The sequence below is a fragment of the Cygnus olor genome, chromosome 7 (assembly GCF_009769625.2).
Source record: "Cygnus olor isolate bCygOlo1 chromosome 7, bCygOlo1.pri.v2, whole genome shotgun sequence".
In the NCBI taxonomy this organism is placed as follows: Eukaryota; Metazoa; Chordata; class Aves; order Anseriformes; family Anatidae; genus Cygnus; species Cygnus olor.
Genome location: NC_049175.1, coordinates 13,178,153 through 13,188,918, shown reverse-complemented (window position 1 = coordinate 13,188,918; position 10,766 = coordinate 13,178,153). Strand labels below are relative to the sequence as shown.

At 53.8% G+C, this 10,766-nt stretch overlaps 1 protein-coding gene across 1 annotated transcript; it reads left to right on the top strand.

Moving 5' to 3' along the window:
• Positions 1 to 3,151: 3,151 nt before the first annotated feature.
• SLC29A3 (solute carrier family 29 member 3) lies at positions 3,152 to 10,478 on the top strand. Its single transcript, XM_040564103.1, is given in 7 exon segments — positions 3,152 to 3,182; positions 3,816 to 4,059; positions 6,982 to 7,064; positions 7,321 to 7,547; positions 8,164 to 8,217; positions 8,220 to 8,325; positions 8,524 to 10,478. Coding segments are annotated over 6 exon segments (1,380 nt in total). The 5' UTR covers positions 3,152 to 3,182; positions 3,816 to 3,819; the 3' UTR covers positions 9,194 to 10,478.
• Positions 10,479 to 10,766: the final 288 nt, after the last annotated feature.

Below are 10,766 nucleotides of genomic sequence, written 5' to 3'. Positions count from 1 at the left end.
AAGCCCCAAGGGTTTATCCTGCTGGGTCTCGTAGCAGGGCTGTTCTGTGTTCGCACATAGACCCTCGATAGGACGGCTGTGGCCTGTGCTGCCCAGCATTTTGAAGAGCTGGTTTCTCGTTTGGGGTTGGAAGAAACACCATTGGAGCTGTTAGCATGCTTTATTTGGGTTGCTTTGGTCCTGCGCTGAGTTCTACCTCGCTGGTGAGGAAGGGTCTCCAAGCTGCAAGCCAGGCTATGCCTCTTAGCTTTAGGAGGGGCAGCATCGTAAGTGGTCGTCGGGTTTCCATCCCATTGCACCTCCTTTATTTTCTCCCCTTTTTTTTTTTAATGGACTTGTTATAACAGTGGAGGGAGAAGTTGTGCGATGGATGAAAAGTGATCAACGGGTAACGAGTTTCATCGCAGAGATACGGTGTCTGGATGAAGGCTAAAAATTTAGACTACCTGCAGATAGAAGTATTTACTCGGTGATCGTGGTATCTTAGAAATTTCTCTGTTGAAAAATAAAGAAATAGGAAGGGGATGAGAAGCTCGGGATTAGATCAGACCACGCAGCAAGGCTGTGGACCCTCCATTGATGGAAGTATTAAGAGCAAAGCGTGGAGGGCAGCTCCTGCCTCGGGCTGCAAGGCTTTGTGATGCGAAGACCAGGATGCAAACTGAGAGCATCATCACAGGGTGGCGCGGGAGAAGCTTTCAGTATTGCAAGCGTCTTCACAGGGTTGTTTTTGGCAAGATGAGAGGCTTGGTGTGCTAACCCAGCACATCCTGGTGTCGTCAGGTTGTGTGCTGGGTGAAATCACAGCCAGGAGCCCAAATTTCTCAGGGGGGAAGCGTGCAGGCTCTGCCGAGGGGCTTTTTTTTTCCTGTGTGTTGCTCAACCTTTTTTGAAGTCTGCAGTGAACACGCAGACCTTCAGACATGCAAAAACCACAGGTGGGTCAAATGCTCACATGCATTTCTTGGCAGCTGTGAACCCAACCCAAACAGCACTCCTTAAAAACAACAAGTGAGGGGCTTGGGGCATCCGACAGGTCCCAGCTCCCTCCCTCCATCTCCTCCGCTGTCTCCCTGCTTTACTCTCTGGACTGGATTTCCACCAGGTTGGAAACTGAAGGTGGGAAGACTTGTAGGTGACTCCCCTTGCCACCTAGGAAGGGTTTTCTCTCTCCGTTAGGTTGCATTTAAGCATCCCATTAGTGGCACCCCACCCCTGAGCCGAGGGGGATAAGCGAATTTGGGGAAAAAAATGAAGAATTGCTCTCGCGCCATGGCTGCTGGCGTTACCCAGGGCTTCAGCGGGAGACGAGCTGCCCTTTTCTGAATCTCTCTCGCTCTCATTCTGCTCCATGGACCTCACTGCGCCAGCGTGCGTGCCTGTCCGTCCATCCGTCCGTCCTTCCGTCCTGCCCACCCATCCACCTGTGTTCGTCTCCCCTGTCCTTTTGGGGCCATGTCGTGCCGGCAGCAGCCGCCCCTCGCTCTGGGACCTGTCCCTGTATTTATAGCCCAGGGGACGGGCATCCTCTCCACCCGCGTCTGTTTATTCTGTAAAGAACTGTAAATAAAGTTTAGCATTCCTATTGTAACAAATTAATTTTTATGCAATAAATTATATTTCCTAGTCTAATAAAAAAAATAGCCGATCTGTTTTCTCCTCCTGCGTTCATCACTCGGTGGTGCCTGCAGGAGCTTTGTACAGCATCCCCTTGGCTCCACTGCCCCTTGGGTCCCTGGAGGACCTTCGGTGCCTGGACTGGAGCCCCTGGGGAGGGGACGTGGGGACCCTCGTGCAGCACGGCCACCCCTCCATCCATCACTCTTCCTTACAAGCAAGTTTCTCTGAGCTCAGCTCTGGTCCCTCACCATCACCCTGACTGCCCTGGGTGCTTTTCCCTTTTCCACAGGTGTGGCAATCCCAAGGGACTTCGTGTGCCTCTGGCCAGAGGAACCCAGCCAGATGGGCTTGCCACGACAGGGTGAAGGTCGCCCTGCCAGGGCCACTCCACTCGCCCAGCTGCAGGGAAAAAGGTGCCACCAGGAGGTGGCAATGCTGGCCCTCTCCGAATCTGCAGCCAGTGAAGGAAATGGGAACAAATGGGACACAGCCCCAAACCCATTATGAGCATGGGAACATCCCTAAAATCTGACCGGAGCCGACCCGTGGTGCTGAGCAGCTCTTGAACAGGGGTAACTTTCACTTGAGGGACCGACGAAGCCCCAGCCTGGCTTGGTTGACCCCGCTCAGTTGTCATAGCCCCTTGCACTGATGTGACCTGAGGCTCTTCCCCAGCACTGGGTTTTTTGATGTGATCGACTGCAGCAGGTCAGAAATATCAGGCAAATCCCTCGGAGCCCGTGGGTTACAGACTCAGAGAGGCTGCGCCGACCCCTCAGGTGCTTTCCCAGACTGGCATGTCAATGTGCGTGAAAATCCCAAGGAGAACCCCTGGAGACCCCCTCCCCTGCCCGTCTGAAGCCTTTACAGCTCAGTGCACTGCTGGTGGGGGACATGGGTTGTTGGTGGGCTTCTGCTTGGGTGCTTTAAAAAAAAAAACAGAGTCTTGGGGTATTTGGTTAGGGTTCTGCTGCCCTTTAGGGCTCGTGGAGGTGGCTGGTGCTGGGGGACGTGTAAAATGGGGGAAATGGGGGTTTGCAGTGAAATCACATTTACAGGATGATGCAAAATGGGGACTTTGTGGCCATGTTCATCCAGAAGATGCTCCCCGTCCCTTGTGTCCTAAGGAGGGGAGAGTGTGCTCAAACTTTTTACCCAAAATTCAAGCCCCAGGAAAGTAAAAAAAACTAAAGATAATGGTGGTGTGGGGATAATTTTGTTAAGTTTCTGACCAACGGCTGCAGGGCCATGCTGCTGGCTGGCCTGAAGGGGCTTCAGAATTTAAAAAAAAGGGGATGGGGGAGAAAAAAAAGAGGGTTTTATGAAGAATGGGAAAAAAAAAGAGAAAAAAAAGTGTTTTTTTTTTGAAGTGTGGGAAAAAGTGGAAGAAGTGAGGGGAAAGGGGAGGGATATGGGGGGGAAAAAAGGGGAAAAGGGGAGGGAAGAGGAAAAATGAAGGGGGCGGGGCTAACTGGGGGTGGGGTTAATTGGGGCGGTGCTAATTGGGGGTGGGACCACGCCTCCAAGTGGGCGGAGCTTCGGCCCGGCTCGGCTCGGCTCTGGTGAGTGGGGCGGGGGGCTGTAGGGCTGCGGGGTGGGACGTAGGGTCGCCAGGTTCTTCCCACCCCACCCACAGCTTGAATTTATGGTTTTGGGGTGGCTTTTTTCCTGCAAAATCCCCCATTTCCGGCATTTTGGCCTCAGCCCGGCCTCCCTGCCTCCACCCGGCGGAGGGTGGTGCTCAGCGGGTGGTGCTCAGCGGGGTTGGGGCTGTCCCTTTCCTTCTCAAACCTGCCCCCAAAGCCCGCCGCTGGGGGACCGGGTGTGGAGGAGCCTTGGGGAGATGCTGGGGTGGGTCACGAGCCCTCCTGGTTGGTTTCAGGTCGCTTGCAAAGCTTGCTTTGGGCGTCTCGGTGCAAAGGGCTGGGGGCTCCTAGGTTGTTATTTGTGGGGTTTTGTCCTTGTAGGGGCGGAGGGTTCCTGCTTTGCAAGGGGGAAAGTGAGCGCAAGGCCACGGGGCTGGTTAATGATCACCTCCGCTGCTATGCTGCTGCACCCGCCTGAACCCATCGCACCTCTCCCAGGTTTTATGGGGTCCCGCACCCCGTGCTGACCCCATTCAGCTCCTCAAGTTGCCTTGTCCCAATCACTAACCACCCTCGCACCCTGACAGGCTGTTTGGGGTTGTCTTGCAGCACCATGCAGCCGGCAGCCAGCACCTTTCCCCCAGACGATGAGCCCCTGCTGGAGGAGCCTTTGGTGAACAGACCCGGCGGGCGAAAGCCAGGCGACCACTCCAATGGGGCTTACGTTATTTTTTTCCTGCTGGGCATCGGGTCCCTGCTGCCTTGGAATTTTTTCATCACCGCCAAGCACTACTGGGTGTACAAGTTGCAGAACTGCTCGGAGCAGGCAGGACAGGCGCCCTCGGACCTGCGGGTGAGTGCGTGGCTGCTGCAGGTCGGCGTGCCCAAAGGAGCAGCTACCTTTAGGTGTTTAGGGCCAAAACAGCCACTTTCCACCTTAACTCGCTCCTTTTCCCTCCGCCTCCCCAGCAGGTGGGTGAGCATCCTTTGGGGTTTTGTGTGCTGCCAGCCTAGGGCAGGGATTTATTGGGGGAGCACAAATATCTGCAATAAAAATAATTAAAAGTTGTAGTAATTTGTGGCCTGACCCTTACCTGTGTTCAAAGTACTAGGGCACAGATTTATGGTGCATTAAAAAATCACTTAGTCTGGCCCGTAAGCAAGCCTGTAGTTCTTATTTCCTTCTGTGCATTTCTTGCACTTTGTGCTCCTGTGCTTCCCCAGCCCAGCTCCGAGAGGGATGGGCTTGCAGCTGGGTGCTGACTTGCTCTGAACTCCTGGCGGGGCACTGACACATTTTAAGTGTTTTCTTCCTTGCAGTGGCTGTTTGGAGGTGATGGCAGCCACGGTGGCAGGGTTTTCCAGGAGTGTGGGGTTTGCAATGTCTTGCTCCCCCGGATGTTTTACGGTTTCTCCTTCAAGGTCTGGCAGGTGTGACCGGAGCATCTCCTGCAGCCATAAACTTCTGGCATACAGGACAGAGTTCTGGATGTGCCAGCCAGGGGTCAGCAGGCTTGCTAGCAAGGGGGTCACGAAGCACTTTTTCTCCCCCCAAAAACCTTCCTTTGCTCCTCCTTGTCCTCGCTGCTTGTTCCCTTTGGAGACCAGAAAAGCCACCCCTGGTGCCGCAAGCACCCAAAATCAGTTTTATTTTCAGAGTTTTGCCATCTTGAGATCCAGCTGCTGGCCAGAGAATCGTCCCTGAGACTCAACCACCCAGGAGCCACCCAAAATCACCCCTGCCCGGGGCATGTGGCCTCCCTTTGCCTCCTCACGCTCGTTGCACCGGGTGATGCCATTTCTTTGTGGCTGGAAAAAGCGTCGGCATCATGAGCCCACAGCCAGCCCTCCTGCTGCCCAGCTTGTCCAGGCGGTTTGGGCACATTTTTTATTAACGAGGGCAGAGCTGGATGTAATGCCCACGTATCCTCCGTGCTTTCTGACCAGCATCCGGAGCTGGGCTGATTTTAACGCTCAGAGCAGGGTGCGAAGGGGACGCTCCTTCCTCCCCATCGCACCCGCAGGAGGTGAGGTTTGGAGCAGCTGGTTTCAAGTAAAGTAGGTGGTTATTGCTGATTCCGGCTGCTTTTTGTTGGATTTTTTCCTTCTGCTTAAAGTTTTGTTGCTGTGTTTCTGAAGGTGCATCCCACAGGTGGATTTCTCTGGGAATCTCAGCACTTAGCTTCCAGTTTTTCCTGCTCAGAAATAGCTTAGCACAAACAAACTGTGCTAGTTTTTAAAAATATTCTTTATTTTTATATTATGCTTTTCCTCAGAAGCTTTCCCAGCACCACGAGAGCCCCTCTTTATGCTTGGGACAGTGGCGGGCTGGAAGGCGGCCCGCCCAAAAGACCTTATTTTCCTCCCGCACCAACATCTCCATCCTAAAACCTCTTGTTTTGAAGGTACCCTTGATTGGATCAGCCATTTCTTTGTTGAAAAAGATGTTTTTCCTCTTTCCACATGTTTTTTTTTGTCCCCTGGTGCTTTAATTGTAGTAAGGGCATGGTAAAGTTTGTTTTCTTCCTTGGTGATGTGTCCGTGTCCAAATGTGTACGGGATGCTGCTGAGCGTGAGGATTTTGAATTCCTTCAGTGCAGAGCAACCTGGGTCTTCCGTGGTGGTTGAGTCTCATCAAAAATAACGCCATCAGCCCCCATTTCTGCCATGGGAAGCAATCTGGCCATGGCAAGGACTTAAAGCTTGCAGGTGGTTTGTGATTCCAGCCCAACACGTCCTAGTGCGCTGCGCTCCCGTCCACTGGGCGCAGCGATGCTCTGGTGCTCGCTGCTCCTCAGTGGTACAACGTAACCCTGCTGGTTTCTGAGCTTGCAAATTGGGATTTGGGGCAACACCGAGTGGTTTAAAAACGGATACACCAAGTGGTTTAAACAGCAAGTGGTTTAAAAATGGATATACTTCTGCTTGGTGGAAAGCTCCCTAAAGCTTTGTTCCCCGACACACACCTCAAAAAGAAAATTAACTTGAAAGTGTACTAAATATCCATGGGTTTTTTTTGATTTTCTTTTTTTTTTTTAGGTAGGCTGGTAAACAAGGCTTAGTTTCAGCAGGTCGCTTTGTCTGTTCTCCCCTAATTCGGTGCGTGGCTGCGGAGCTTGGATCCTGCTGCTTTTCCCTGAGCTGATGCAGTAGCTGCAGGTGTTTATGTCTCTGCATATGCAGCCCCTCCAGGAGCAATTATTACATTTCTTGTTGCTTTCAGTAAAGCCCTTGATGGGGAAGAACAAATTAACGTGCTTGCAAACTGATTAAGAGACTACAGCGCAAAGCTGCAGGAAAACCTGTGGCGGGGAGAGCAAAGGTGCCGGATTCCCCCCGGATGTGGCTGCTTGGGACCCGGGGAGGATCTCATTTGGGTCTCATATGTAGGTTGTCCTCCCTGCAAACATCGTCCCGCCTGCTGGCTGGGACTCCTGGGGGGAAAAAAGGGGTTTTAGGGACCTTAAGGAGGATGGAGCGGACGGGGTTTTAACAGCGTGATGTGTAAAGTGGGTTGAAGATGCAGTCTTGGCATGGAAATCTCACTTTTTGCTGTGGTTTATTGCTTTCTGTGACCATCTTCTCCACTGGCCGTGACCAGCCTGGTGGTATTGACCCGTGCTCCAGCCTGGTTTCCCAAATGATGGATGAGCCCGTGAGGAATGTCCACTAAGCCTCAGCCTCCTTCAGAGAGGGAGGCCAGGAGGGAAAATCACATCCCTCTGCTTGAAAATGTTTCTCTCTGACCATTTATTTTCCCCCTTCTTCCTGGCAGGACTATTTTGAGAGTTACATCTCCATCGCTTCCACCGTGCCCTCAGTGCTGTGCCTGGTCGGAAACTTCCTGCTGGTCAACAAGTAGGTGCAGGGTGGGCACCTTCCCCCTCTCCTCCTCCTCCTTTCTGCCCCAAAAGTCCATGCAACGAGTAATTGCTCAAACAATTAATTATCTCCCTTTACCCTTCATTTTCTTTACTTTAAATGCAATTTGCTCCTTCTCACAGCAGAGGAGATGCTCTCTGCGTCACGTTATGGTTATAAAATGGGGAGGCAACAGCAAAAGGTGGGTTTGGGGTGGGTTTGGAAGGATGCCGTTCCTCCTTGCCGTCCCCAGGGTGCCCGCCAGCGTCCGCATCCTGGCCTCGCTCTTCGTCATGCTCTCCGTCTTCCTGGTGATCACGGTGCTGGTGAAGGTCGACACATCTGCCTGGACCCCCCTCTTCTTCGGCCTCACCCTCGCCTGCGTGGTGGTGGTCAGCGGCGCCTCCACCATCTTCACCAGCAGCATCCTGGGCCTGAGCAGCTGCTTCCCCATGAGGAACTCGCAGGCACTGATCTCAGGTTCGTGTCCCCAAGCACTGGAGGGTTCCTCCTGCGTGGGCATCCTGGTGGGATCGTGCTCCTGGGTCCCCTTGGGTTGTTGGTTTGTTGGTTTTTTTTCCCCCTCCTGCATCACGTGGTGTTTATTTTAGAAACTTAACTTTGCTTTTTAAAAAAAAAAAAAGCACAAAACTTGCAGGCTGAACTAAAGGGAAGTTGCTGAACGAGAAGCACAACGGGTCACATGAGCCAGCACTCTCATTTCTGTAAATACCCTAAAAGCTCAGCGCTGGGGGCTCGGCAGAGACAGACCCTCACCATCCCTGTCCCTGGGGGGAACATCCCCCCGAGCAGCCATGGCTCGAGCTGTAATTTGTTCCCTGTAGGGAAAAGGGGTGAAGGAGGTGTTATGAATGTGCAGTAGGATGGCTGAGAAGCCAAGAGGAAAGGGAAAAAATGGAAGAACGTCTCCATCACCATTTCCTGGGGCCAAAAAAGGAGTGTTTTAAGGAGCAGGGGAACCATGGCGGTGCTTGCCTGGTGCTCCAGTGCCTTGCCAGGTTTTGTGGAGCCGGCTCCAGCCTTGGGGCATGGTTTGGACCCACTGCTTTGTGCCCCACAAATGTCTATCTCTCAGGTCAGGCCATGGGCGGCACGCTCAGCGCCATCGCATCCCTCGTCGACCTGGCGGCGCGGCCGATGTGACCGACAGCGCCCTGGCTTACTTCCTCACCGCCGACATCTTCATCGTTGTCTGCATCATGGTCTACCTCCTGCTGCCCCGCCTGCAGTACTCCAGGTATGGGCTGGGCTTGATGGTAGCACCCACGGGATGTTGCCATCCGACCAAAACCACAAACTGGTTTTGTTTTCTTTTGTTGTTTTTTCCCATCCCTGGGGTGGGAGAAGAGGATGCTGACTTGCACCCCTCCCGGATTTCCAGCACCTGTATGACTTTGCATGAGGCTCACGACCTCCCTCCTCTCTTTTTTTTTAGATATTACTTGAGAAGCCACCAGGAGAGTCCGTCCCCAGCCACCGTGCTGCCTGGTGGCCCCATGGGGGACGAGGCAGAGCCAGGAGGCACCGCGAGCAGCGTGCTGCTGCCCGGCCGCCCCGGCGTCCCCCCGCTGCGCCCCATCCTGCGCAAGACAGCTGCCCTGGGCTCCTGCCTCTTCTACGTCTTCTTTGTCTCCATCATCATCTTCCCATCCCTCTCCTCCAACATCGAGTCCGTCCACAAGACCTCAGGGAGCCCGTGGAGCACCAAGTACTTTGTGCCCCTCACCAGCTTCCTCCTGTACAACTTTGCCGACTGGTGTGGGCGGCAGATCACCGCCTGGATCCAGGCACCAGGCCCAAACAGCAAGCTGCTGCCCGCCCTGGTCCTCCTCAGGACCATCTTCCTCCCCCTCTTCATCCTCAGCAACTACCAGCCCCGGGCTCACATCCAGACGGTGCTCTTCGCCCGCGACGCCTACCCGGTGGCCTTCACGGCGCTGCTGGGGCTCAGCAACGGCTACCTGGGCACACTGGCCATCGTCTACGGCCCCAAGATCGTGCCGAAGGAGCTGGCCGAGGCAGCGGGGGTGGTGATGACGTTGTACCTGGTGCTGGGGCTGGCCCTGGGCTCCGCGTGCTCCGCGCTCATCGTGCACCTCATCTAGAGCAGAGTGTCCCCAGAGCCCCCCGAGGACAAGCTGGGGACCAAAACCAATGGACCAAAAAGCCCCAAGCTCAGGGACAGTGGGGACACCCAAGTGGCCAAAGAGACCTCTCCCTCCTTAAAATGCACCCTGGGAAATGGCGGCTTGCTGCGTAAAAGCCTGGTGGCGGCATGAGACCAAAGATCCTGCAGCCCTCGAAGTCCCAAGGGAGCTCGGAGGGCAGGGAGCAGCTGGGCATCGTTTCAGGGGGATTTCCCTGAGGAAAGGGAATTCCTGGCGTGTGTGAGGGCAACTTCCTCACTTGCACTTCTGCTTGCTTGAGTTGTTCCAGCTGAGAGCAGCCCGTGGCTGTTGGACTTCCTGTGCTGCGGGGTGCAGCTGTGAATTGGTTAATTCCAGCAGGACCCCAAATGCCTCTGGGGGGTGAGGTCTGGGGCACCCAGAGGGCTTCAAAGCCACTTAAACTGCTCTGTGCAAGTGCAGCCTGGGCTACATGCAATTATTATATTTATTTTCTCAAATTTATGGTCTGGAAGAGGGGAAGCAGTGAGCAAGGAGGCAATGGCATAGCTTGGCATTTGCAGCTGCTGCCTCGGGGGGGAATATCTGTGGAAAACCCTTCCTGTTAAGGCTTGGTGACTAGAATTACTGGAAGAGGAACGGATCTCTCTTATTTTCTTTGTAGCCCACTGGGTTTAACCCCAGATCACTTACAGGGACCAAAGCGCGATGTTGTGCCTTCAGTGCGATGCTCTAGGCATTGTTTGGGCTCCTGGGTGATGCATGTGCAGCTTTGCTTTACGGGTGATTTTATTTTTTTTAAATGATAAAATCCTGACACAGGTGGAAAATTTACAGGGCACATGGTACAGAGGCTAAGCTGTACGGCCCACAGCTTTGCACACAGAGGCTCTGCAGTGCACAAGCACTGGTGATGGCTTTTATATTTCCCTGGTTGGACACTGACTTGCTCTGGGTGCAAGTTGCTTCTTGTCTGCAGGTGTGAAATCATTTCCGAGATGGAAATACCCAGGGCTGGCACCTGCAGGTGGCATCTCAAATATTCATGTCTTCAGCTTCAGGTGGCCTCGGTGGGGTTTTATGGGGAGAGGTGTTGTGCTGGGCTGGTTCCTGAACTGCCCGGTACCAGGTACGAGGTCCTGCTAATTACGGGCTGCTCTGCTCGTCCTCCTGTGATGTTACAGAGGGAAGTGACCGAATACCTCTCGAGACAGCACTTGATGGTCTGGTACTGTCGCTAATAAAGTTAATTCTTGATACTGTGTAAATGCTGGTGGCTGGAGCAGTGTTTTGGGAGACGTGCAGGTGATGCTCTCAGGTCTTTTGCTGTTGCCTTGAAGGCAGAACACTAACACTGGGAAGCTGGTAGGGAGAGGGGGGTGGATGAAAGGGCAGCGAGTGGAGGAGCTGCATCTGTCGCAGCTTCTGCACAGAAGAAATAACCCAGCCTATGCCCGACCTCTTTTGTGCCCTGTCTGTCCTCGTGGTGATGTCAGCTCCTCCCTGCTTCCAGAGCCTCTCAGAGCACAAGGGTTTGTGCCCCTTAAGGGCC